This window comes from Tribolium castaneum, chromosome 3, assembly GCF_031307605.1.
Source record: "Tribolium castaneum strain GA2 chromosome 3, icTriCast1.1, whole genome shotgun sequence".
Lineage (NCBI taxonomy): Eukaryota > Metazoa > Arthropoda > Insecta > Coleoptera > Tenebrionidae > Tribolium > Tribolium castaneum.
Window position 1 is genome coordinate 13,428,191 of NC_087396.1, and position 26,079 is coordinate 13,454,269.

At 35.9% G+C, this 26,079-nt stretch overlaps 11 protein-coding genes across 16 annotated transcripts in view; 4 read left to right on the forward strand and 7 right to left on the reverse strand.

Moving 5' to 3' along the window:
- nolo (no long nerve cord) overlaps nucleotides 1-4,078 on the forward strand; it is a 107,896-nt gene extending 103,818 nt beyond the window's left edge. For all 6 annotated transcript variants that reach the window (XM_015981848.2, XM_064355810.1, XM_015981850.2 and 3 more), the window contains 2 exons: nucleotides 2,338-2,488; nucleotides 2,539-4,078. In XM_015981848.2, coding sequence (XP_015837334.1) covers nucleotides 2,338-2,488; nucleotides 2,539-2,648 — 261 coding nt within the window. In that variant the 3' untranslated portion in view covers nucleotides 2,649-4,078. The remainder of the gene's footprint in view (nucleotides 1-2,337; nucleotides 2,489-2,538) is intronic.
- LOC663880 (hydroxylysine kinase) lies at nucleotides 3,882-5,391 on the reverse strand. The gene is made up of 4 exons (XM_969910.4): nucleotides 5,068-5,391; nucleotides 4,820-5,019; nucleotides 4,365-4,772; nucleotides 3,882-4,317 (listed from the first exon to the last, which is right to left on the reverse strand). The coding sequence occupies exons 1-4, from the start codon at nucleotides 5,363-5,365 to the stop codon at nucleotides 4,123-4,125; spliced, it is 1,101 nt and encodes a 366-aa protein (XP_975003.1). The 5' UTR covers nucleotides 5,366-5,391; the 3' UTR covers nucleotides 3,882-4,122.
- Nucleotides 5,392-6,666: 1,275 nt separating this feature from the next.
- On the reverse strand, nucleotides 6,667-8,108 carry LOC663889 (hydroxylysine kinase). Its single transcript, XM_969919.4, has 4 exons — nucleotides 7,675-8,108; nucleotides 7,427-7,626; nucleotides 6,966-7,379; nucleotides 6,667-6,917 (listed from the first exon to the last, which is right to left on the reverse strand). Exons 1-4 carry the CDS (start codon nucleotides 7,970-7,972, stop codon nucleotides 6,723-6,725), a joined length of 1,107 nt encoding a protein of 368 aa, XP_975012.1. The 5' UTR covers nucleotides 7,973-8,108; the 3' UTR covers nucleotides 6,667-6,722.
- A 109-nt stretch (nucleotides 8,109-8,217) lies between these two features.
- Nucleotides 8,218-10,028, reverse strand: LOC107398281 (putative gustatory receptor 28b). Its single transcript, XM_064355949.1, has 5 exons — nucleotides 9,850-10,028; nucleotides 8,928-9,500; nucleotides 8,811-8,876; nucleotides 8,666-8,755; nucleotides 8,218-8,419 (listed from the first exon to the last, which is right to left on the reverse strand). Exons 1-5 carry the CDS (start codon nucleotides 9,982-9,984, stop codon nucleotides 8,321-8,323), a joined length of 963 nt encoding a protein of 320 aa, XP_064212019.1. The 5' UTR covers nucleotides 9,985-10,028; the 3' UTR covers nucleotides 8,218-8,320.
- A 1,442-nt stretch (nucleotides 10,029-11,470) lies between these two features.
- On the forward strand, nucleotides 11,471-13,259 carry cbc (crowded by cid). The gene is made up of 4 exons (XM_969929.4): nucleotides 11,471-12,260; nucleotides 12,309-12,499; nucleotides 12,549-12,865; nucleotides 13,103-13,259. The coding sequence occupies exons 1-4, from the start codon at nucleotides 11,594-11,596 to the stop codon at nucleotides 13,212-13,214; spliced, it is 1,287 nt and encodes a 428-aa protein (XP_975022.2). The 5' UTR covers nucleotides 11,471-11,593; the 3' UTR covers nucleotides 13,215-13,259.
- Nucleotides 13,260-13,288: 29 nt separating this feature from the next.
- On the forward strand, nucleotides 13,289-15,637 carry LOC103313740 (uncharacterized). Its single transcript, XM_064355805.1, has 8 exons — nucleotides 13,289-13,772; nucleotides 13,822-13,943; nucleotides 13,989-14,178; nucleotides 14,223-14,477; nucleotides 14,523-14,679; nucleotides 14,730-14,925; nucleotides 14,973-15,130; nucleotides 15,173-15,637. Exons 1-8 carry the CDS (start codon nucleotides 13,289-13,291, stop codon nucleotides 15,438-15,440), a joined length of 1,830 nt encoding a protein of 609 aa, XP_064211875.1. The 3' UTR covers nucleotides 15,441-15,637.
- Nucleotides 15,455-17,547, reverse strand: Arp6 (Actin-related protein 6). The gene is made up of 6 exons (XM_969948.4): nucleotides 17,236-17,547; nucleotides 17,110-17,188; nucleotides 16,717-17,060; nucleotides 16,553-16,668; nucleotides 15,984-16,501; nucleotides 15,455-15,939 (listed from the first exon to the last, which is right to left on the reverse strand). The coding sequence occupies exons 1-6, from the start codon at nucleotides 17,408-17,410 to the stop codon at nucleotides 15,474-15,476; spliced, it is 1,698 nt and encodes a 565-aa protein (XP_975041.1). The 5' UTR covers nucleotides 17,411-17,547; the 3' UTR covers nucleotides 15,455-15,473.
- Nucleotides 17,548-17,718: 171 nt separating this feature from the next.
- On the forward strand, nucleotides 17,719-20,063 carry caly (calypso). Its single transcript, XM_008197648.3, has 3 exons — nucleotides 17,719-19,009; nucleotides 19,378-19,604; nucleotides 19,660-20,063. Exons 1-3 carry the CDS (start codon nucleotides 17,842-17,844, stop codon nucleotides 19,882-19,884), a joined length of 1,620 nt encoding a protein of 539 aa, XP_008195870.1. The 5' UTR covers nucleotides 17,719-17,841; the 3' UTR covers nucleotides 19,885-20,063.
- Nucleotides 20,064-20,473: 410 nt separating this feature from the next.
- Nucleotides 20,474-21,874, reverse strand: LOC663948 (uncharacterized protein). The gene is made up of 6 exons (XM_969975.4): nucleotides 21,748-21,874; nucleotides 21,562-21,699; nucleotides 21,396-21,515; nucleotides 21,204-21,341; nucleotides 20,870-21,154; nucleotides 20,474-20,816 (listed from the first exon to the last, which is right to left on the reverse strand). Exons 1-6 carry the CDS (start codon nucleotides 21,754-21,756, stop codon nucleotides 20,559-20,561), a joined length of 948 nt encoding a protein of 315 aa, XP_975068.2. The 5' UTR covers nucleotides 21,757-21,874; the 3' UTR covers nucleotides 20,474-20,558.
- Nucleotides 21,875-21,984: 110 nt separating this feature from the next.
- Orc1 (Origin recognition complex subunit 1) lies at nucleotides 21,985-24,224 on the reverse strand. Its single transcript, XM_015981794.2, has 6 exons — nucleotides 23,418-24,224; nucleotides 23,209-23,371; nucleotides 23,034-23,153; nucleotides 22,863-22,981; nucleotides 22,456-22,813; nucleotides 21,985-22,411 (listed from the first exon to the last, which is right to left on the reverse strand). Exons 1-6 carry the CDS (start codon nucleotides 24,122-24,124, stop codon nucleotides 22,178-22,180), a joined length of 1,701 nt encoding a protein of 566 aa, XP_015837280.1. The 5' UTR covers nucleotides 24,125-24,224; the 3' UTR covers nucleotides 21,985-22,177.
- An 855-nt stretch (nucleotides 24,225-25,079) lies between these two features.
- On the reverse strand, nucleotides 25,080-25,816 carry LOC103312125 (uncharacterized protein). Its single transcript, XM_008197652.3, has 3 exons — nucleotides 25,625-25,816; nucleotides 25,335-25,570; nucleotides 25,080-25,287 (listed from the first exon to the last, which is right to left on the reverse strand). The coding sequence occupies exons 1-3, from the start codon at nucleotides 25,814-25,816 to the stop codon at nucleotides 25,113-25,115; spliced, it is 603 nt and encodes a 200-aa protein (XP_008195874.1). The 3' UTR covers nucleotides 25,080-25,112.
- Nucleotides 25,817-26,079: the final 263 nt, after the last annotated feature.

The following is a 26,079-nucleotide window of genomic DNA, read 5'->3' on the forward strand; positions in this document are numbered from 1 at the left end:
TTCACATAAGCAACCACGCATACCTGTTTTAACACAGTTTATAAAGATATTGAATGAGTAGAACTCGGGGTTAAGTTCATACTGATTTTATTATAAAAATAATTCGAATATATACAAAATTTACTTACAAACTAAAACAGTGAATATAAAACAATGTTCCTTCTAATAGTAATTTGTCCATTTAAATTTTAAAAATGTTATTGTTATTGTTTAGTTGTCGCTGGTCAAGTGACCCACTTAAGTCATTTTGCTGACATTCGCTGATGCCGCGGAAATGCTCGCATGGGTTACTTAACCGTTGCGACAACTTTCATGGAAAATTCTTAAATTTAAAGAAAAACCCTGTTTAACCCCATGGTTAAACAGATATACAGGGTGCTCAAAACCTGGCGCACCAACTCAGTGATACGTTATTGAGAAGCATGTGCAGATTACGGGAAAAATGTTGAAAAAATTCCTAAAGTTATATTTTTAAAAATTTGGAGCTACAAACTTATTGTGTTAACTTCTTTAGTTTTCATTATTTTTTTATATTTTTATGTTTCATACCAGGTAATCGTTCCGTAACAAAACGATGAATAATTATTTTAAAATTTACTATCAGATTTTAGCAGTTTTTTTATTATTATTTTATATTAATTTAAAAAAATTAAAATTCATTCAAAAAATCACAATGTGTAGATGTGCCAACACTGGGAATGATTTCCTAGGAAACCGTTTCAAAAATAATTTATTTTTATTGTTGCTCAAATTCTATTGCGATCATGACTGTTAGACAACGTTGCCACATATCATTTACCTAAAATTAGTTATTTATCAATAACTTTAATACAAAGAATTTTTTTACTATTTTTACCATTATATGTAACCACTTCTCTACCACACACCATTGGGTTGGTGCGCCAGTTTTTGAGCACGCTGTATAATAATTTTCCTTAAAACTGGTTTAGCACAACATATTTTTCTTTGTAGATTACATTTTTTGTGGGCACCTATTTACGTATTTCTGTCAATTTTTACAACACACTTAGTCTGGATAAAAGTAACAGTCTGTTATTGTTGTTCCGAAAAGAGTTGTAGTTCTTAATTTCAATTTTAACGTATTCTTGCTCGTTTAAAATACAGAATGTTTCTCTCACAAGAAAAAAACAAGAAATAGACACGTAAATCCGCTATCATAACAGATATACCAACGAAATTAGAAGTCAAAGAGTTGTTATTTGAAGACAATGAAAATACGATATTAAAAAAATCAACAACTGTAGTAAAAAATTAATAAAACACTAAAGAAAAAACAATAAAGGAAGGTGGAAGCGACTTTTTCGACGAATACAACCAAAGTATTTTTTTTATTTTGCGTCCAATTGTTTTCCAACAGCAGACCAAATGAGCAGTTGTCTGTGTCCATGACAGTCATGAGGCACTAACAATGAAACTAACTATGTTTGCCATAAATATACGCAGACGACGATTTTGTTAATTTGCTAGAATGTATCTTTTATGTTAATTTAATTTGTTATTTATTATTACAATAAAATAAAAAAACTACAGAAATTCCTTCTTGCTTTTTTTGTTTTCTATGTTACAATAATCCTGACACCATGCTTTAAATACAGACTAATCATTAAACACTGACCGGTTCGTTTACACAAAAGAAAGAAGGAAAACAGTGAAAATAATAAAAAAAATTTTGCAAAAAGTTATAGTTGTTGTACTGTTGCTAAGTTTTTTATTATGTGGTAAAATTAACAGACGTATACCTGATACCTGGTATGAATAATAGAAAGATGCTAAGATAAAAAAAGAAATTATTTACTTTGGCCTCTAGTCTCCCCTATTATAAAATTTTTAATAATTTTTTAACTGAACAATTACTTTATTAGGCAACAAATGCTAATGCAATACAGTTGATATTTAAATTACTTTAACTAAGTCTTTAAACTAATCTTAATAAACACATAATTATGCGAGTATAAACATCGGATTGCTTAATCTATGGTTTGGAGAAGTTCCGAAAAAATAGTATTAGAATTTTTCTAACGGTAAAGCAATAACCTAATTTAGACTATTTACACGATTAAATAAAGTATTAAGTTTTTATAAATATAACAAAGGCTTGTTAGTTTGCCACAAAACTGTAACAAACTGAATTGTTTTGCAGTCTAGTTGATAATTAAATCGTTACTAAATCCTCAAAAATAATCTTGCAAGAATAAACATTTGATTACTTAGCTATCGTTTGGAGATGTTCCGCAAAAATATTATCGCATGTTATAAATTAATAAACAAGATAAAAATTCCAAATATGCATTTTTAACAACAGTATTTTATTTTTAGTGCTCTGCGGATTGCGAAATGCAAGGATTCAAGTACAGAATCCTGCAATGTGTTTGGTATGGCACGAAAAAACCTGCAGGGACTGCCTGTAAAGACCTTCCCCGTCCTCCAGTCATGAAGACTTGTAAAGGACCTCCGTGCTCCAAATCAGGTACCTACTACAAATCGATTTTGATTTTTCTCAAGTTGTTTTACTTCCAGAGTCGCAATGCAAAGACCACTCTATGTTTTGTTCGAACGTGAAAACGATGAACATGTGCAAAATAACGAGGTACCAACAGCAATGCTGCAAGACGTGCAAGGCCGGTTAGAGTTCGAAGAGTCTCCGAAAAGGCTTAAATTAATATTTTGAGACGGTGGAGTTATGTTGTGTGGGCAAAGCCAAGTGTGAAGTGTGTTCAAAAGTGACTTATATCATCTATTAAATCTCTTGGACAAGTGCTGCACTTAGCAATAGTAGAAGATAGGAAATACGTTTGAATCTCAGCTTGTGCTGATCTGATGTATATTAATGTACTCGTCGTGTTCAGTGGCGAATTTTTGCCCTTTGATGGATGTTTTTGTGAGAGGGTAAAAATCGCGAGTGAGAACGACACATTCAAGACTGATGTTTTTTGTTACAATTTATTTGTTGGATACTATATACATCCCATGACATTCCATTATTACCGGTATTAAATATTAGGTCCGTCGTAACATGCAACGGTTTCAAAGGTAGTTAAGTATAAAATTTTGTTTTTCGTGTAACCGACCAGAAATTTTTGGGTTATTGCATACTTAAACCTCAACACGTACCTGCTTTTATTATTCTGTAATAATACATGTATTTTTGTATTATTGGCAACAAAGCGATGCGAAATTTATTTTCTAAAGACGCGGCATAAAGACATGCAATAAAGTCGAAGTATCTAAAGAAACTAGAGAAGTAACGTCCAAAAGGGATAAATGGGTCAACTATTTTACTAGGAAAATTAGGTCTAGGTAGTTAAGTTTTGCGTTCTTTCGTTCAGAGTTACCACCGATTTTTTCGTTTAGGTGTTCACTTAATGTCATTATTTGTCAGTATTTCACAGTAGATGGACTTAGTCAATTGTATCATAAGTAAACAAGTTGTACATATTGTTTTACACGAGGATAGTTTTGTAAATAATATTCCATAACTTATTGTCTGGTTAAGTTTAACTGTGTTTGGAGCCGAAGAATTTGTAAAAATGAACAAAGGAATGATGCCATGTAAATTGTAAAAAGATAAACGAATTATTTAATTATCGATAGTCAAATATTGTTAACGATTGCCTAAGAGTATATACAGCTTATGTTAAACAATGTTATTGATTATATTATCATAACACTGTAGTATTGTAAATTAAAATAATGATTGTCAATGATGACGGTGATCGAAATTTATTAGCAGAAACGCTCGTTTCCAGTGGCATATCTAGGATTAAATCCACTTCTGCCCCTTCCGATACGCCACTGCTTACGTTTAGCTAAAGTTCAAGAGTTATATTTCAAATATTAACTACCACTATAATAAAATAGGATTCAGTGGAGAAATTTATAGCAATTTTTATTGTTACTATTATTATCGTATTATCTCTTAGGTTAGTTATTCATTTGTATTCCTTACGTAATCATTCCATTTTAAATTTTCCCAAGGAATCTACTTAAAACGTTGCTTTTAAACTAAAATTTAAAACATTGTTTGTGCGAAAATGACGAATAAAGTTTTTTCTTTTAACTTGTGTGCTACTTTATTTACAATTTAAACAATATGTTTCACTGCTAAGACCAATCAGCAGTTTCGTCAACAATTTTCTTCCAGACCTCCAACAATTCACTTTCAGGCTTAGGCCAAAGATCGGAGAGTAAAGCCCATACTCCTTTTGCACTTATTAAAATATAAGGGTTGTCAGGATCGTTCATGCTTGAATACGCTCCAATAACTAGAGATTGGCACAATCGGACTGCTATACAAATCTGCAACAAAAATGATATTATCTCACATTAAAAACTACTCTACAAACCTTCAACAAATTGTACTCTTCATCAGAAATTTTTCTAACCGAGTTATACCCTGCTAACACATAACCACCAGCTTCGATGCTTTTTCCCTGGATCATCAAATAAGCCATAGTAATTGCCAGCTCAAAAATGTAACAACTAACGTGAGTATCGCCAAAATCTAAAATCCCTTTAACGTAAAATTCGTTGTCTTTCTCGTCGACCAAAATGTTATGCTCATTGAAATCGCCATGAATTATCCCTTTCTCCAAATTAGCCGCTAAAACTCGTTTCGGAAATTCTTCGAACACTTCGCTTATAATCGTTTTCTTAGCCTTATCAGTTATGACATACAACAATTGTGATAACTGCGGAGCTGACTCCAAATGCCAAGCAGATTTGATGCAATCGTACGCCGGGTGATGAAATTTCTACGATGTAACAATTTTTGTAAATTGCAAAAGCCATGAAAAATTACCTTCAATGCTTGATCCAGTTGCGCAGCGAATTTTCCAACCTTATAAAACAGTTTCATTGAAATGGGCACTTGCTGTAAAATTGAACCAGTGATGAATTCCAGCAAGCGAACTATGTGTTTCCCACTTGAAAAAGTCCGAATGATGTTAAACTCTCCATTTTTACTTTGAACCGGTTGCGGGCAGCAAATTGAAGTTTTCCCTACATAGAGCAAAAAAATCTAAAATTTTCTCACAGCAGCACACGTACCCAAGAAACGTAGAACTTCATTTTGGGCTTCAAAAAATTGCGGTCTTTGCGAATCCAAAGAATTTATGATTTTTAAAATGTAACCATCTTTGTTTACTTTCTTTATATTTTTATTATCGCACTTGTCACTAACTTTAACGTGGAAATTGAAGTCGTCGTACCCGTTGAGCTGTTTTATTGAAACACAGTTCAAGCCATAAATACTGCTTAGTATATTTTTGACTTCGTTTTCGTCAACTTTTGGTTTTACTGATACACCGGGTTGAAGCTGAGACGCTAACACGTTGCCTGTGTCCATGGTTTTTATCTACTAAATGAACAAAATACTGCTCATCATTAAATAGATGTTAAATAGACAGATAAAATATTTGTGTGTGTGATAAAAGATAGAAATTAACAAATAATGTAACTGGAGTTCAAGAAGAAATCTGAAAGGGTACACGTAACGTACTCTCGAGTTACTCGTGAAATAGAAAATCAGTTTTAAGAAAATTTATTTTGATTTTTATTCAGTGAATGCATTACAAGCAAGCAATAAAGTAAACCCTAATTTGTTGCTCTAACAAACAACTAACTGTAAAAAACTTAAAGGCACTGAAGTCGCTTTAGGATGTACATTACAATAGTGTTCCACAGCAATGTTAATGTTAAATAAATATGTTGCTGCTGAACCTGTTACCTAGGATAAAAAAATACGTCTGCATTCACCCATGTGTTGCGCAGAAACCAACAAAATCAAACAAATGAAAAATTAACAAAAAATAAAGAAAAAATGTTGTAAAAGCAAAGAATTAATTTTTTCCTAATAAATATACAAGAACCAACTAATTATTAATAAAATGTACCTATCAGAAAGTTTAAATTATTAAAATAATTTTTATTTTTAAATGTAAGAGAATTGGAGGTGTAAAGATCTAAGCTTCGCAATTCGTCAACTTGATCTGAATTTTGTGCGAATTGTTTGACTCACATTTGGTTGCCGGAAGCGTATTTATGACTCAAACCGTTGTTTCAATAAAATCAGATACATGTAAAGATAAATTTAATCATGATTAGAATTATCTCCACAACGGAAACGCTGTTACAAAATAACATATGTAGGATTTTGGATCAGGTCTTATGAATAAATTGCAATAATTGCCGTTCTCCATAAGCATTACGTAAAATTACCGCCTCTAATGGTAAAGTATTTAAGAATAAGATTGTTGTTTGTGTTGAACTACCAATGTTTGTAACAATATGTAAATTAACGTTCCTGTAAAATCTGTGATTTAAAGTGCATCCATTTTTTTCCAAACTCAGATTAACTGAGTTTTATTTTTTCAAGACTTTTTTTATGCAGTCTATGGCAGTAATTACAACAGTATAGGAGCGCAATGAAAAATAAAATTCGATAACTAAACTGTTACTATCTGCTGTCCTTTCATATTAAGTTAGATAACTTTAATTTCGAGAAACGAGAGCCGTCTCACAGTTAGGGTAATATTACATTCTAAAAATTTAGGAGATTTTAAAAAGAAAGACAAAAGTAATAAAAATTAATTAATGGGAAACAGAAGTGGGTATAAAAAAGGATAAAGCGAAAATGATGAATAAAGCTTTTTCTTTTATACTGTATTGTTTTTTATTTAAAATTTGAACAATATGTTTCATTACTAAGACCAATCAGCAGTTTCGTCAACAATTTTCTTCCAAACCTCCAACAATTCACTTTCAGGTTTAGACCAAAAATCGACCAGTAAAGCCCATCCAGTTTTTGCAGTTGTTAAAATATAAGGATTGTCAGGATCATGAATGCTTGTATATACTCCAAGAACTAGAGATTGGCTCATTCGGGCAGCTATACACGTCTACAAGAAAAAATATATTATTTGGCATTAAAAATCTACCCCACAAACTTTTAATAAATTGTATTCTTCATCAGAAATTTTCCTAACCGAGTTATACCCGGCTAAGACATAACCACCAGCTTCGATGCTTTTTCCCTGGATCATCATATAGGCCATAGCGATCGCCAGTTCATAAATGTAACAGCCAAACTGGCTATCACCAAAATCTAAAATCGCTTTAACGTACAATTCGTTGTCTTTCTCGTCCACCAAAATGTTTTGCTCGTTGAAATCGCCATGAATTACCCCTTTCTCCAGACGCGACTTAGCCGCTAAAACTCGCTTCGGAAAATCTTCGATGACTTCGCTTACGATTTTTTTCCTAGTCTCGTCAGTTATGACGTACAAGAACTTTGATAGCTGTGGAGCTGACTCTAAGTGCCAAACAGATTTGATGCAATCGTACGCCGGATGATGAAATTTCTACAAATGTGACACTTTTTGTAAATTGTAAAAGAAATGAAAAATACCTTCAGGGCTTGATCCAGTTGCGCAGCGAATTTTCCAACTTTATAAAACAGGTTCACTGAAGTAGGCACTTGGTGTAAAATTGAGCCAGCGATGAATTCCAGCAAGCGAACTATGTGTTTTCCACTTGAAAATGTCCGAATGATGTAAAACTCTCCACTTTTGTTTTGGACGGGTTGCGGGCAACAAATTGAAGTTTTTCCTACATGGAGCAAAAAAATCTAAAATTTTCTCACAGCAGCACACGTACCCAAGAAACGTAGAACTTCATTTTGGGCTTCAAAAAATTGCGGTCTTTGTGAATCCAAAGAATTTATAACTTTTAAAATGTAACCATCTTTGTTTATTTTCTTTATATTTTCATTATCGCACTCGTCACTGACTTTAACGTGGAAATTGAAATCGTCGTACCCGTTGAGCTGTTTTATCGAAACGCACTTCAAGCCGTAAATACCGCTTAAGATATTTTTGACTTCATTTTCGTCTACTTTTGGTTTTATTGATACACCGGGTTGCAGTTGAAACTCTAGCACGTTGCCTGCATGCATGGTTTTTATCTACTACACGAATAAAATACTGCTCATCGTTAAATAGACAGATAAAAGTATTTGTGATGCGATAAAAGATGGAAATGAACAAATAGTGTAATTGGCGTTGAGAGGAAAACTGGAAGGGTAACGCACTCTCGCGTTGCTTGTGAAATGGAAAATTAGGTTTAAGAGGGAAATAATAGGACTTGACCTTAATCAACGTAACACGTTTGACCTCGACTCTTTTCATTATTGATCAGGACTAATTTGCATTTTGGTCTTTATTCAGTGAATGCGTTACATTAGAAGCAGAAGCGATAAAGTAACCCCTAATTTGTTGCACTAACAATCAAACTGTAACAAATTTTAAGGCACTGAAGTCGTATTGGAATGTTTATTATAGTCTTTCACAGCAATTTCAAACTGGATGAGTATGGTTAAGTATGTTGCTGCTGAACCTATTACCTAAAACAAACAAATTCAATTTATTGATTCCTATCAGCTTCCACCGTCGATTTGCGCAGACACTAGCCGTGTAACTTCAAACAAAATAAGAACTAAAAAGCAAAGAGTTAAGGTTATTTAAATAAAATACACAGAAGCCGAGAATTATTAAAAAGATATCTGAAAAGTTTAAGATATATAAAAATAATTTTCAAAAAAATAAAAAAGTTTTTCGCTGTTTTTAGTTTATTATTTTTCTTTACTCACTCCATAAAACATGGTCATATCGACGTCAAAAAAATCAAAAGCTGTAAATTTGAAGTCGCAATGCAGGATTTGTTTGCCAAAAAGCTGCAACTAAAACCTCTCACGCTGTACTTGTTGCTTTGTTAAAATTTTGGTAAATTACTACCTGCACAGCAATATCACTCTGAAACCTGTCTTTGACTTGATACAACAGTTCGCCAGTTGCCCTCACCTATAAATATTAATAAGCATTAAAAGAATTGAGTGTTTTAGAGCCTGTAACTTCGTTTTTCGTTGCAGTGCAAATCACTGATATCAGAACTAATTCGATGAATCTGCAAACAGTCCATATAAGCGTTGCCGGAATAATGTCAACACCTCGCTCGTTATTGGCAAAGTTATCGGCAATTACATCGAGGGAATAATAAGCGTTGGTGGTGAAGCCAACGAAAGACAATGCGACCAAAAACAGGATTTGTATGCTAAAATATTCATTTAATAATTTTCCGGCGGAACAGAGTTGGAGATGTAAGGATCTAAGCTTCACAATCATCCCCTTATCGCAATTCGTCGTCAACACGGTATGAATTTTGTGCGAGTTTATTGGCTCAGAGTTGGTTGCCAGAAGTGTATTTATGGCCCGAAACCGTTGTTTCAGTAAAATCAGGTACATGAAGAATTGATATTCTTCAACCATGATTAGAATTATCTCCACACCGCAAACGCTGTTACAAAATACCGTGTAGGATTTTAGAACGGGGCTGATGTATAAGTTGCAGTTGCAGTACTCGACAAACATTAAAATTACAGACACCAAGGGTAAAGTGTCTACAGTTAAAATTGTTACTCTGTGAAACTACGAATGTTTGCGTCAATAAATACATAAGCTAGCGTTCTTGTAAAATTTGTGGCTTAAAGTACATCCAAATTTTTCCAAACTCAGATCAACTGAGTGTAGTTTATTCAAGGCCTTAATTATGCAGTTCCGTTTACAGTAATTGCAACAATATATGAGTGCAATAACGAGCGAAATTCCGTAACTGTAAACTGTATCTGCTGTTCCTGTAATTATGTTACCTTTAATTTCGAGAAACGAGGTTCGTCTTATAGTTAGAGTGTGATGACAAACTAAAAATTTAGAACATTTTAAGAAACAAATACGAAAATATATTACAAAATTAATTACTGAGAAACAAAAGTAGTACAGAAAACGAATAGTAACAACCATAACGAGACGTAACATACTGACGATTATTTTTCTCACGGTTAAATCCGTAGGGGCTGAGTCCTAGTAAACTACTACAAATGTACAAAGGACTTATTGCATCAAATAAATCCATGTCACAAAAATTTTTAGTATAAATGAAATGACTTGTTCGGTGTTCAATTCTCTAGCAGATCATTAATTTATGTACTATGTATTCAATCAACTTAAATGAAGTAAACAAACACTGTATTTATTTTATTGACAAGTTTTATTTAGTAGTAATGTTGGTTTTGTTATTTTAGTAAATATTTATGAAAGATGTACGTACTAATAAGTTCTAATTGGCAAAATTAGGGTAATGAGTAAATTAATTACGTTAACAAATAATAATTTCCATATACAAGTGGGATTTATGAAAAAATAAAATATGAAATAGACAAGCGTGAAATAGCAGCAAGGTGCTAAAGGTAAAGAAGTTTAGGTGTCTGCAACAAAGAAAATTTTGTGCAAATTTATGTATTCAATATTACAATAGTGTTTGTTAATTTTACCAAATATATTAAATCCCAACTAAGTCTGAAAGACACAGAAACTGGTGTCTTATTACGAAATTCTACTTAAAAAAATGGCTTTGTTTTAATTTTATAGGTATCTTTTAAAATAACGAAGTTACAAAGACATTCTTAAAAGATTTCGGTAAAATATTTTCACTGAAACTATTGGCTCAAGAAAAAAATTTCAACGATTGGATCTTACAAATACTGTGCATATTAAGTGACGAAGTCCACCGACAAAAATTGATGAATGAAAACCTCTTTGTTTCCCACTTTGTAGCATTTAGTTATCTTACAGATTATATTTTTTGATGGTGATGCTTTATACATATTTTTAGACAATAATTATTGTGCCGTTTAATTTGATTCAGTTTGTTACTTGCAATTTTTGCAGACGGAAACCTCATAAATAAAATAAAAATTTTGCGGTTTAAGAAGTTTGCTTGACTGTGTTACATTAAATCTGAAGTGTTTTTAATTAATTTAATGACACGTTCTAATTATAGTTTTTATTTTGATGGTCAGTTTAAATATTGCATTTTTTTATTTCCAATAATATGTTGAATATATAACATTAATACTCGTATTAGTAATATACTCGTTTTGTGTTTAATTTATTTTTATTGTCTTGTTACAAACTGTAGTCGAAAAAGATGTCATAAAGGTAAATGGATTTTTTTCACCTTGAATAAGATTTTGAAAATATGTTTTAATTATTATGTGTCATGTCATATCATATTGTAACAATTTTTTTAAAGCTATTTTAATGTTTTACTACAAATTGTAGCAAAGAAGATGCCATAAAGGTAAGTACATTTTATTTTTTCCTATTTATCGCTAAGTGATTTTTGTGTTCTATTTTTTTTTCCTGTTATTTATTATTTGTTTGACTAATTGGAGCAATCCTTAAATGTAATATGCAATGTTAGTTGCATTTTACAGGTAAAATTGTTTACTGTAGCCTAAACGCTTGTACGAATTAGTTTACAGTATGTAGGCAACCAATTATTCCCAAAATTTAATGCATGTTCAAGTGAACTACAATTGACATTTCGGTCTGATTTCGGTTACAAAAGAACTAAAAAGCTAACCTAGCACAGATTGCATTTATGATTTTTTTGATTTATCTCTTAAAGTGGACATAATTTCACAAAAAAATACTTGATCTAATGTTGTGACCCTAGTTTTATGATGATGGCATTAAACGAAGACAAGAAAACTGTAATTCAAGACTTTAAACTGGACCAAGACAACGAGCTCCGCTTCGAAGTTGAATCCAAAAATGAAAAAGTCTACGTCACACTCAAAAGCGGAAAGGCCGAAGTATTCGGTACCGAACTGGTCAAAGGCAAGACGTACGAGTTCACATCTGGGGCCAAAGTTGCTGTGTACACCTGGCACGGCTGTACTATCGAAGTCAAAGGAAAAACCGACGTGAGTTACGTGGCGAAAGAGACCCCAATGGTCACTTATTCGAACTGTCACGCGGCTCTAGAATTCATGCGAATTGAGGCAGAGCGGGAGAACAAAAAGGGCCCCACTGTGATGCTAGTGGGGCCAAATGATGTTGGTAAATCAACGGTGTGCCGCATTTTGCTTAACTATGCCGTGAGGATGGGGCGGAGGCCCATTTTCGTGGATCTGGATGTGGGGCAAGGACAGATTTCAATTCCGGGGACCATAGGTGCCCTACTTATTGAAAGACCGGCCTCTATTGATGAGGGGTTTTCACAAGAGGCCCCACTTGTGTACCACACGGGGCATAAATCGCCGCAACCGAACATCGCACTTTATTCCATGTTAGTGACACAACTTGCAAACACAGTAAAAGACAGGCTCGAAGTCAACAAAAAAAGTTGGTACCAAATTTTCCAAAATAAGATTTCTTGATAATTGTTTATAGCCAGGGCGTCTGGTGTTATTATTAACACTTGTGGCTGGATTAAGGGCACTGGATACAAACAAATCCTCCACTCGGCGAAAGCTTTCGAAGTTGATGTTATTTTAGTTCTGGACCAGGAAAGGCTTTACAATGAGTTAGTGCGTGATATGCCAAATTTTGTTAAAGTCATATTTTTACAAAAAAGTGGTGGCGTAAGTAAAATAATACATTTCGGGCAATAATCTAAATACGTAATTTTAGGTGGTTGAACGCTCAAAAAGTGTTAGATCTGAAGCAAGAGATCAACGAATTCGGGAATATTTCTACGGAACCCCCAAAAATTCAATGTATCCACACTCGTTTGACGTCAAGTGGAGCGAAATTAAAATTTACAAAATTGGGGCGCCAGCTTTGCCAGACTCGTGCCTGCCTTTGGGTATGAAGGCAGAGGATCATCTGACGAAATTAGTGCCAGTGACGCCAAATCCGGGGATTTTGCATCATCTACTTGCAGTCAGTTTTTCAGAGGGAGAAGATGAAGATATCATCTCCTCACACGTCGCCGGATTCGTTTGTGTGTAAGTAGTTTTGTTGCTTGTACACGCCTTGTTATTGGTGTTGCAAAATCGAGATATTTTTAAATAACTTAGAAAAATTTATTAACGTCTTTAGGGTGTTTGTCCCAACAAGAAATTAGTTTAAAAACGGCAAAAATAACATCATTTTAACTCGATTTTGGGGATTTTTCGGCTTATTTTGGACAAAGCTTTGGAATAAACGACGCAGTTTAATTATTTTTCCGTATTTTTTTTCAGAACCAACGTGGACACGGATCGCCAAATCGTTACGCTGTTATCGCCTCAGCCGAAACCATTACCTAACAACATACTTCTTCTGTCAGAGTTACAGTTCATGGACAGTCATTAGATGTATTTGTCATTCAAACATGTAATAAAAGTATTCCGATTTTTATCATTATTTTTTAATTTTCCTAAATAAAAATGTCTGCGGAGAAAATTAGCAAAAAAGTTCATATGGAAGGTGACGAACCAGCGCAAGTCACTGGTGAACAAATCGCACAACCATCTGAAGAAATCAAAGAAGAGCAGAATGAAGAAACTCAAGAACCACAAATTGAAACTGAAATAAAAATAGAAGATCTCGCAAGCATAGAACCTAGTCTGCTCGCGAGCATCGACACAGCACCAAGTCTGCTCCCGAGCATTAAAGAGAGTGACCAAGTCACTGAAAGTGAGCAAGTGGTTATACCAGCAGAACCCCAGGAACCTGAAATAAATGAAGATTCAATGGAAGCTAAACTAGTTCTCCTGCGGCAGTTTTCAAGCGACTATTTCTTGTACAAACACAGCCCTTCTTTCAAATGTTTCGAACAGGCCCTGTGCTCACAGAGCGACCTCCGACTGACTTTGTATTTTTTTCCACCGCTCACTGACCCCGGCTTGGATGAAGCCTTCAACTACATACGTAACAACACTATTTCGTATTATTTTTACGAAAGTTGGCAAATTTTCAGCGCCTGAGGAAGAGCATGACCCTGACGGTGCTGATAAGTACATCAACATGTGCAAAGACTTGGCCATTGTGCCCATTTCTCGCGTGATAAGATCACTAAAAACGGACACTTTAAATTTAAAGGTAACTCCGTTCGGAAAAACCGGGTAATACATTAATTTTTACCAGTATTACGGACTGACTTTAAAACAAATGAGGGGCATAGCAGACGCGTTGAAGGTGAACAGTAACATCAAGTATTTAATTTTTGAAGACAATTGGATGTCGCCGGAGGCAACGGCCCTCATTGGCGAGGTTCTACGTGAAAGTAACTCGATTCGGTTTTTAAATTTGAAAGAGTGCCGAATTGGCGAAGACGGTATACTTTTAATTCACAATTTCGTTTAAAAATAAATGCAACAGGGGCTGAAAAATTGTGCGAAGGCATATCATCAACGCAGTTCTTGCAAGAACTGGATTTAAGTTATAACAGTTTGGGGGATAAAGGTTTGAAAATACTTCAGCCCAGTTTAATTGAAAATACATCGATTAAAAAACTAAATATCAGTCATAATAATTTAACTGAGGACTCGGGGGCGACTTTGGAGGCAATTTTGTTAGAAAATAAATATTTGGAAGAGTTAGATCTCTCCTGGAATGGATTTTTCACAGCCCCTGGTTTGTCTAATCATGGTTAGTTCAACCTAAAACGTAATTTTTAAGGGAATAAAAAACTGTGCAACGGTTTGGCTAAAAATGAATTAATTAAATGGTTAAATCTGTCTTGGAATGGGATTGGCACAGGTCCTGCAATGCGGCCCATCACAAAATACTTGCGGAAGACTCAAGTGTTACAGTTTTTAGATTTGAGCTGGAACAGGTTTATTGGCGATGCTTTTTCTTTTAGATTATTGTAATGAAATATTTTAGAATAACACAGCGTAGTTTAATCTTATTGAGAGCGGCTTTAATACGAAACAAGTCACTGAATGGAATTAAGCTGGGACATAATATTTACACTCCTGACGAAGCTTACTTTCTAGCGTCGCTTTTTTCAAGAGTAAAAAACAATAATTTTACATTTTTGGACATGGAAGACATGTGCGTTAACAAAGATTTTTTGCCGGTTTGTGTAATAACAAACGTTCAATATTATTCTAATCTTTAACACAGTTGAAACGAAAATTTCAAAGAGAAGGCAGACAAATCCCCCATGGGCATGTTTTAAGCAATTATGAGATTTACGGTCCTGATATAAACAAACTGCTCTTTCAGCGATGTCGCTATTTAGCAATGAAGCCAAAGAAGAAGAAGAAAAAGAAAGACTTTGGGTAATTTTTTCTCAAACATTCTTACGCTACGTTTAAAATTAGACATTTTGTATTGTCGCTGCCTGATAAAAATGTGACACCGCAAGAGTTCCAAGAATTGTTGAAAAAGAAGAAAATCAAAAAAATTGACAAGGACTTACTCAATGAATTAATGGCAAGGTTTCAAACCAAGAAAAAGAAAATTGATTCAGTTGCCATGAAAGCCGATTACATGAGACTGTACCCCGACACGGTACTACCTGAAGAAAAGAAGAAGAAAAAGAAGAAGAAGAAGAGGAGAAAAGGCAAGAAACCGAAAAAGAAGGAATAATTAAAATACACAAATAAAAATCAATTCGTTTATTCAATTCGCTTTTGAAACAGAGGAAACAATCTTAACAGAATATATCATGGGAGCTGTGCCACTTCGCGTGCTTTTTTTAATCATTTTCACAACTTTAAACTTATCGTCATCGGTCAAGTTCAGTTTCTCCTCCCCGTCGTTTTTACTCGAAACATCAATTTCTTCCTCACATTTTCGCGATTCCTCAGGATTTTCGTTTTTCTTCTCGTTATTTTCGCTCGACTCTTCGGACACAATGCCTTTACCAAACACATCGTATTTCTTTAAGTGGTCAATGTAACTAACTGGCTCTATCTTTGGCTTTGACTGGACGGTCTCTTCTATATCAATGATAGACCACTGATTGAACTTTTCCTGGATGGCGCTCATTCCACATTCCTCGTATTCCTGTTTCGTCACTAACTTTGATTTAAACTCAGGATCCTTCAAAAGCACTTTACCACCCATCCAGTTGTACGTAATCGGGCTAAAAAACGCGGTCAATTTTTTTCCTAAAAACTAGACACATACTCTGACGGTTGGTAAACGTTAACTTCCCACGACGCTGGAATCATGCTCCTGACTTCATTAAACAACCTATCCCTGAACCCGTCAAATTTTGTGCTCCCGCCAATACAAACAATATTCTTGGCTAAATCTTTCTGGAAACTCAAAGGACACGAAAAAATCGATTTACAAACTGCTTCTGCAATTCCTATGCTTTTGATGCCAATGTCCGAAGGGTGGAACAAAATCTCGGGAACGGTAAATCGCTCGTTGTTTAGACGAAGAATTTGGCAATTTTCTGCAATTTCGTCTTTTTGGTCCCGATCTTGGATGTACCCCCTCCTGATATTATTAAAATCGGGCAGCACATAATTTCGAATAATGTGGTTTTTGCTGGGAGGGAGCTCTGCAGCTTTTAGGTCGCTTTTGAAGTCTTGAGACACGTAACAAGTGTCTTCTTTCACTTGGTTGATTACGAAAGTCTCCTCCATTACGTGGTACTGGCGATATGATATTATGTCTTTCAAATGGTTAGTTAACAGCTGTTAACAAAGCAAAATTATTTTCTATTTTTCACTAACAAATTAACTTACTTTCCCCCCAACATTTATCCTTCTCACACCTTTCAGATATTTTTTACCTTCTAGATACGGAATTACATGTGTGAAACTATACCCTGAATCAACTATAATACACGGAGGTTTTGCCCCTAAACATTTTTATTTAGTTTTGTAAAGTAACTTAAATTATCTCTTACCAATTTCTTTGTGGTACTGTAATACTGCAAGGTCGGTGGGATTTAATCTGAACATGGATGAGACTTCATACTCTTCAAAAAATATCTCATCAATACAATCTTGAATCGATTTGAAGTTAAACAAGGGTTGTGTCATTATCACAGGATAGTTATTCACAGGACAAACATTTTTGCTAAGCACAAAATCCCATATCGGTTTTTGCACATCCCACTTTGTTATATACCCCCGCTCACTAGGTATTAAGTAAAACAAACCGGAACAGTCCCTACATTCATCAATCTGGCTTCCAATAAATAACCGTTTTCGCTCCGACTTTGCTTTCATGATACAATTTGGAATGATTCTAAAACCGCCCACAATAAATTACAATTTAGAACACAAGCAACTTATACTTTGGCTCCTCTTCAAACGAATAGTTGATTTTGATCGTATGAGCCCCATTATCAAAAATAAGACCTTGCAAATTGCTCTCTGCAAGCACCAGTTGTTTACTCATGAACTATAATTATTGTACGCACCTTTCACGTGAAAAGAGTGACTGTCTCGACTTGCAAGCCGTGTCCGGCGCGGTCTTTGGTGCTTCTCAAACCTTCGACTCACATTGTAAATTTTTGAATCGTACCTTATTCGCTTCACTTCAGACTGACCCTCGTCTAGGTCTTCGTCACTCAAAGAACTGTCCATGTGAGACATTTTGCTCACTCAGGAATGTTTTAACTTTAATGCAACTTTTTTAAGCTATTTATTTACAGTTGTCAAATTTGACAAATCTGTCAAACTACAACGTGCGCATTATACCAACATCCAATAACCCCCCAAGTAATGAAAAATCTGTCGTGGTAGATAAAACATTTTGAATATTAGGTAGGTATCTTGCATTTTTTAAGTTTTTAAAGTCTGTTATTTTTGTACGCTCTTATCAGGCAACTTAGCTAAATAATTAGGAAGATAAAAAATGTAGAACAGGGCTTTTGTACTTTTGATGTTGGTGTTTGTCGTAGTTTTTGACAGTCCACAACAACTTCATAATTCGTAAAAAATAAAAGTTTGTGCTAAAAGTTTGTCGTAAAAACGTTGCTAATTCACTTAATGCAACATTCTGGGGGCGATTATAGCGTCCCACAATGCCGGTGGACATAAAGGAATTAACCGAAGGCTGGCTGGAGTTGGAAAGCGACCCAGGCCTGTTCTCCCTTCTCTTGGAAGACTTCGGCGTAAAAGGCGTCCAAGTTGAAGAAATCTACGACATCCACAAGCCCTTAGATGGCCCCGTTTACGGTTTCATTTTCCTGTTCCGCTGGATGGAGGAGCGGCGCTCGCGGCGAAAAATCGTGGAGCAAACCGAAGTGTTTGTTAGAGATGAGGAAATCGTAAACGACATATTTTTCGCGCAGCAAATGGTCCCCAACAGTTGCGCGACCCACGCTCTGGTTTCAGTATTGCTAAACTGTGCCGACTTGCACTTGGGGGCGACTTTAGAGCGGCTACGGACGCACACTAGAGGCATGTCGCCTGAGAATAAAGGCTGGGCGATTGGGAACACCCCAGAGCTGGCCAAAGCGCACAACTCGCACGCGATGCCGCAAGCCAAGAGACGGCTAGATAAGAGTAGCGGGGTTTCAACTGGGCGGTTTACAGGAGAGGCGTTTCATTTCGTTAGTTTTGTTCCGATAAACGGGCGTCTGTTTGAACTGGATGGGCTGAAGCCGTGGCCCATCGACCACGGGCCGTGGAACGAGGGTGACCAATGGACGGATAAATTCCGGGCTGTTATCGCCGATAGACTGGCGATAAGTGCGGGAGATGAAGGAAGCGAAATCCGGTTTAATCTAATGGCGGTGGTGCCGGACCGCCGACTTGCAATTCACCACAAGTTAAAAATGTTGAAAACGAACAGACAGATAGTTCTGGACGCGTTAAAACATCTAGTCAAAGTTAAAAAAGACAAAAAAGAAGAGACTGCAAGTAACAATGCAATGGAGGAAGATCCCCCTCAAGGGAATTCTCAGAGTCAGTCAGCGTCTGAAGAGGGGGCTTTGACGCCCAAAAGCTCAGTTACAACGCTAGGGCCGTTAGATTATGCGACGCCACTCACAATTCAAACATCACCAGCCCCCAGCACTTCAGGAACAGATACTTCGTCGGAAATTGGCTCAGCGTTCAATTCGCCAACGCAGACCTGGAACTGGGGGGCGCAACAGCAACAACCAAGTCCATCCTCCAGGGATCTGAAGAGATTTGTTGTGATTCGAATGAACGAGCAAGAGGAGGAGCAAAATAGCAAGAAAACTGGTATAATTGGCATTAAACTTGCCGAATTTTATACTGTAATAATTATTATGCTCGGTCAGACTTTTGTGAAGGAAATTTAATTCTCTACAAATTTCTTCCTAACAGTTTTCTTGTGTCTTTAACCGCATTCGTAGCGTCTTGAAAAATACGAGATGAAGCGCAAATTTTAAATAATTTTTTCTCATATTCCTTATGAAAATTTAGTCGTCCGTTTTCTCTCAGTATATTACGAGTGCAGAGCTCAACATTTCTGCATTTTTTTTTTCAAGTAATTAGCGAATTGGTTGGATTTCAGTTAATTTAAAATGATTTGGCGCTGAAACTTTTTTTGGGAAAATTGTCTGTTAAATAATTGAGTGTAATTTCAGTGAAAAAAGAAGGCACCGAACAAAAAAGCAACGGGAATGGGGGCGTCGCCCGGGTTCGTACGAGCGACGGTGACACGGTTGTGGCTGAGAAAAAACACCCTGAACTTTTGGAGCCTCACACTTTTGCCCCACAAGACCTTTTAGCGCTTTTGCGGAATTTAGAAAACGAGATTTGTATGTGTGAGATTAATTTAAAAGATGAAAATGATAAGCAGAATAAATATAAGGTATTTGTAGCTTCTTTAGTGTAGTAAAACGGTAATGATGTATGTTTTTTAATAGATTGATGACTGCAGGAGGACTCATAATTATGACGAATTTATTTGTACGTTTTTATCAATGTTAGCGGAGCAAGGAAAATTGGCTGATTTAGTTGAACAACATTTGCAAGTTCCTAAAAGGCCTGGGACTGTGCCCCAACCTAAAGCTGCGAAAACGGCCAAGAAACATGAAACTGGTGCGACGAAAAGGAAGAAGGGGAGGACGAAAGTAAAGAGAAGAAGGTGAAAAAAGAAATATTTATTTAAAAGATGTAGGAATTAATATAACTTTCATAATTTCTGTTGGCACTTTTGATCTGAAATATGCCTAACAAATATGGATATTGTGGCAAAGACGAGCTTAACACAATTTAACTTTTATCACAACGCATTTAAAAATGTAAAATAAATGGGACGTTAAGATGATTGTGCATTAATTTATGGACCCTAAGTTACTAATCGCTTTTGTACGTCTCTAAAACTTTAATTTATAGAAGGTCGAAGATAACAACTGCATAGGAAGATAACAATGAATAGTTATGAGTTCCTTTGACAGTCATGGGCAAGAAATATGGTCCATTTTGTGGCATTTTATGCACCCATAAAATGTCCATATCAATATGTGATAATGACAAAAATTTCGGTAAAACACTGTTTTATTTTTAAGAAAATTAATACAAAAATCATCGAAATTGAACGTAAATGCATTAAAGTGTAGACATTAGATAACACAAAGATTATCGCTGTTTTTATTCCATCAGAGTTCACAAAAATTAGTCGCCCACAAATTATGTAAATCATGTCATGTTTAATTTTTATTATTTCGGGAAAACAACTTTTTGCTGATTCTCTTTATTGCCCATTTTGTAACATAAATACATCAAATGATTAGGAGACAAGAATTAAAAAGCGTGAAAGACATCACTTGAGTTTGTCTTTAACTTCTTGTGGAATTTTCGCTAACAAACCTTCATGGTCCAAACCACTCACGGTCGCAAACACCCCCCCTGTGTTAGGGTGCTGAACATCTTTGCCATAGTTATAAGCGTTCCCGTGCATATCTGTTAGTTTACCCCCAGTAGCCACTAGCACTGCTTCGGGGGCGCAAGTGTCCCATTTTTTGCAGCCTTTGCTTGCAAAGACATACGCGTGGGCTTTGCCCTCGATCAGTAACAACACCTGAAGAAACAAATCATTGACAAAAGTACCTACAATAAAGTAGTTACTCATACTTTATGGCCTGCACCTCCAACTTTGATAATTTCGTCTGGATTTAGAGCCTCGAGGGCTTTCTGGACTGTACCATCAGAGTGTGACCTGGTCGTAGTGAGAATAAGTTTGCCAGGGGGCGCCCCTTGGGGGTCAAAGCCCCCGACCCCCATGCCCACGAGCCCCCAAATTGTGCGCCCTATTGAGTTGCCGCTTTTGTAATTGTAGTAGGGCTGGTGTATGACACCAGCTATGGCTTTGCCTTTCACCGACAAACCTACTAATACTGTGACATGTTCCAAGAGCCCCTAATTAAATTAAGTTAAAACATAATTGGGATAAATTTCAAATGAGAACCTGGGTGTACTCTGATGTGCCATCAAGGGGGTCCACCCAGACCACAATATCCTCACTTGTTACGGTGGAATATTCCGGGGGGCACTGTTTTGAGATTACCACTTTGTCATAGTCTGTTACAATCCAGTCGCTTGGCACCTGAACAAATAATTCGAAAAATTGGGGTAAGAAAACTAGAAAACGGCAACTTACTTCAGAATTATTTGCTCCTTCTTCCCCAATTATGGTCAAATCTGGATATTGCTGAGATAAAGAAGCCACGATACAGCGTTGTGCAGATCTGTCTGCTTCAGTTTGAAGATCATTAATGCCCTAGTAACCCCAGTTTTTTTATTATTAAAAAATAAGTAAGTGGTACCTTATCGACAATCCCCAAGTCTCCCCTGGCCATTATATCCCGTATTATTTTTCCCGCCCTATTGGCCGCGGTTACGGAAGATGCCAGTAAACGCAAAATTAGAGGAGCGCTTTGAGCCATTGTATTTCTTTCTGTAAACTAAGACTTAAACGTAATACACAATCTCATAACTATAAAATTAATCACTTTTTGCATTACTAAGACTTGACCTTATTAGGTTACGCACGACTTCTCGTTCACTCTTTTTCGCTAATAACCTTGTCTCTGACTAATGTAAAAATTAGTTTACTGCACGATAAAGAGATAAATGCTTGTCTTACACTAAATAAATAACCGCTAAGCTCGTTTTTCGACACAATAGGTTTGAGGTGATTAAGAAACGAAATGCTACTTTCAAGTTAATGGGAGGTAAAAAACTGTTACCTGTTCTCGAGCTAATTGATCCAAATAAGTCGATTTAAAAAAATAATTTCTGTTTTATTGTGACATTCGAGTGTTTATCCATTTTTTGGAGGTTAGGTTGTTTGAAAGGAGTGGCAAGGTTATAAAAATCAATTTTCCCAGAATATTGAAATTAAAAACTTTATTCGCGTCTAAATTTTGTAAAAAACATTAGTTATTCTTCTTTAAGTGCATAATACACGTCGTCAGGGCTCACATTTAAAATAATCCTTTCGTCAAGATCGTGACATTTTTGGTCCACAAGTAACAACCGGCACGCTCCTAATTTTGAAATTGCGCGCAGAGCAATCGTGCAAGAGACCGAATTAAAACCATTGACGGCACACAAAGACACTAACATCTGGTAAACGTTCGAAAACACAGTTTCTTCGATTCCCGTCCGCTCCACCTAAAAAAAAAATGGAACACAAGTCTTTGAAATAAAACCCTCACTTCTGAAATCACAGCCTGAAGGACGTATTGTTCCAGACGTGAACAATTCTTGATTGCTCTAACTTTTGGTTGGGTTATCATAGCTTTCAAGGCCTCATTTACGTGCGACATGGACACTAAAGTGTCGTCGCCTTCAACTTCGGCGATTTCTGCCGCCCGTCTGCAAATATCCAGCGCTCTTCTTGCATCGCCAGAAACCGAGGCCACTTTCCTAGCTACGAGTTGCACGGCGTCCGGGTTGAAACTATTCGTTCCGAAAAGACGCTTCGTTACGATTTCCTGGAGTTGTTTGTGTGTGTAGGCTTGGAAAGTGAGTCTGGTCAAGCCTAAGCGACTTGTCACCCTATTCATTAACAGTCTACAACATTCTCGGTCAATTTTTTGAACATTGATTCACTGAGTTTCACCTTTCAGGTAAATCCATTGTGTTCGCAATGGTTATCACAATTAATTGAGTAATGGATTTGGTGGGCCAGTCTAGAATGTTGTACACCACGTCTTGTCTTTTGGTGCAAATAATATCCAACTGGAACGAAAACCAAATCAATTTTTGTTTCAACTGAATAGTCTATTCGTACCTCATCTACTAATAAAATAATTGGTAGTTTCATTTTTTTGGCTTTTTTTGTGAATATTTCTTCTAAAGTGCTTTGGGCTTGCTCCCAAGTCACAGTTTTCCCAGTTAACTGTTTCACAATCTACAAAAAAATATATATGAAAAATGGTACAACAAAATTTTTACTTTATTTTTACTTCAACATAAGCTTGTCGGGGTTCTGTTAATTTCATTCCATTTAAATTCACGTACTGGAAATTAGGAACGTCTCCAGTTTTAGCAGCCTTTAATAAATGGTTGACAACACTTGTAACAGTTGCGGTTTTACCAGTCCCTGGCACTCCAGAAATGTACATACACCTGGACAAAATATTTAGAACTCGCCTAATTGTAACTTAATAATTACCCTCCACACTTATCAAATAGTTTTCCTTCCAAAAAGCTGAGAATGTCTTCGTGTTCCTTTTCCCTGCACGGCAAATCAGTCGGAACGTAAGAAACATGCAAGTGACTTCTGGCTACTTTCAGTGGAGTGTCATCGAGCTCCATTGCTTTGGTTCTAGACTGGACTTTAGGAGTAATCGTTCCTTCCCTGATTTGCTTAATTGTGCTCCTTGGGGTGGCCTTTTTGCCCGAACTTCGTGGCGTTCTCGGCGTCCTACACCCATCATAAAACACATCTTTCTCCAGCAATTTATTTTTAACAGGAGTGAAGTGAAGTTCCTCAACTCCTTTATTTACAGTCTTCTTCGGAGAAACGTTCACGTGAGTGTACTTTACAGGAGACTTAACTTTACGCTTGCCTACAGCCCTGCTTCTTGACACATAATCATCCTCAGATTCCGAACTCTCGTAGCGGAAAAGTGGACGACAAGTCATATTTTTCTTATCAATGACCAATGTTATTTTTTCATTTTTCTTCGCTGGGCTTGGCCCAGCTTTGAGGAGCTTTGTGGGTGATAAAGATTCGTGTTCACTGGCCCCAAAAGAGCTGTTGAGATTGCGCTTAACCGAGCTTCGTAAACGTGGCGAATAAAAATTTTGGTGAATGGGGGTTGCCGGAGTAGTGTCCCCTCGTGATTTTTGCAAGCGTAAGGATTTTCTTGTCGACATATTTAACACAAAACACAAACAAAACGAACAATAAATAACAACCAACTGAAGAACCACCTGTTGTTGAAATACGCGATGACAGTTTATTTTGGCGCGACTTTTAGGGATTTTTATTCCACCGTTCGGGGAATTTGCGTTTTAGGTTATTGGAGGAACATTCAAAGTACAGAAGATTTTTAATAATTTTATTAACAAATTATTGCACATTGCACAGTTTTTAAGTAGAAATAGTTAAGTAGACTTGTGTTTTGCTATCAAGTCCTGCTCCAACCTTATTTCGGCTTCTTTCTGTTGTTTAATGTATTCCTGTTTTTCTTTAAATTGTTGGATTTTTAAGGCACGTTTCTGAAACAACCCCTGATTTACACTTTCTTTACGAGATCTGAACTAACCTTAAGTTTCAAACTCTTATCATGAAGATTTTTCATTTCCTTTTTAATGTTAGTTAACTTGGTTTGATACAATTCAATTTTCGTAAACATCTCATTCAGGTGATCATTGTGTTGTGTTTCAGCCAAAGATAAGTTCTCACTGTGGATTTGGTCTAATAACACTGATTCTTTGTCACTGCAATGTTATTGAAACTAGTGTTATTGAATAAAACTAGTATGTTTTTTACGTTAATTCTTTTAAAGCTTTTTCAACTTGAGTCAAACTAGGCTCGTAAACGTTTAATAGCCCCTGACTTAAACAAGTAACAGGACTGAAATAAGGGTTTTCACTTGGGGCTCTAAAAACAAAACGTTCAAAATGACTGAAACTATAAAACTCTTAAATCATACGCAAGAATGGGCTCATTATTTGTTTCGTTACGCATATTATTACTTAAATTAAAAACACATCAAAAATATAAAAGAACTTTGAGGTTGTGTATCAACAATTTAGGGAATTTTTATTCTGGTATTTAGGGCAAGATAATGAAATAGGAGCCAGATTCAAAATGATAAACTAATCATTGATTTAAGTAATAACAACTTTTATTACACAATTACGATTGTTTAATACTCTTAGTTGCCTGTTTGAGGGCACACCGGATCACTTCCAAAATACCACTAGCCAGTTCTTCAGCAGAATAAGGTTGCCCCAGTGGAGGGACATGAATAAACATAGCTTTGTCTTTATCAATGCTTAAAGATGTATAAAATACGTATTCACAGAGATACCTTCAAGAAAAAAGATAATTTACAAAATGACCACATGATTATCACACCTTCCAGCATTTTCAGAGACGCAAGCTTTGGTTGAAACATTGCAGTTCAAGTGCTCACAAATATCATTAACATTGATGCCCGCTTTTAGGTATTTTTCCGCACATTGGGCTGAGCATTCAGTTCCTTTGACCGGCTTTTGGCCAAAGACATCAAGTCTTGTGTACCCCTCCTTATGGGCACAAGTCTCTAAAGTAATTTTATCCGCAAGGGCCGAAACACCGACGTGAATAACTAACTAAAAGTAAAGTAAAATAATGAACAGAAAATTTGGTACGAAAACAATTTATACTGCTGGGTTGTATTCTTTCCACATGAGATGAATTTTTTTGTCAACGGTCTCATATGCTACTGATATTTCTTCCTTTATAATTGTGTAGCCATCGACTTCTTGCGGTAATAACTTAACAGACTCCCAACTTGCGTTCACTGCGTGGTCACCAAATGGGCCAAATCCTGTTACAATTATGTTACCTGAGGTCATTTTTGGGTGGAAGGACTCCGCAGGTTATCACAGATTTTCAACCTAAAGTATACTACGTGATTAAAATACGCATCATTGTTTCATTATCTCTTGTAATTTTCTATTACTTAAGTACCTGAAAAGTTATAAATTAAAGATAAGTGTTCCTTTTTTAGAAATTTTTATCTAGGCAAGCAACCATACATAGATGTTGCTCAGGTTGCCGAAAATAAACACCTGACCTAACCTAAAATTAGTGAATATGTGAGAAAATTTGTTCAGGC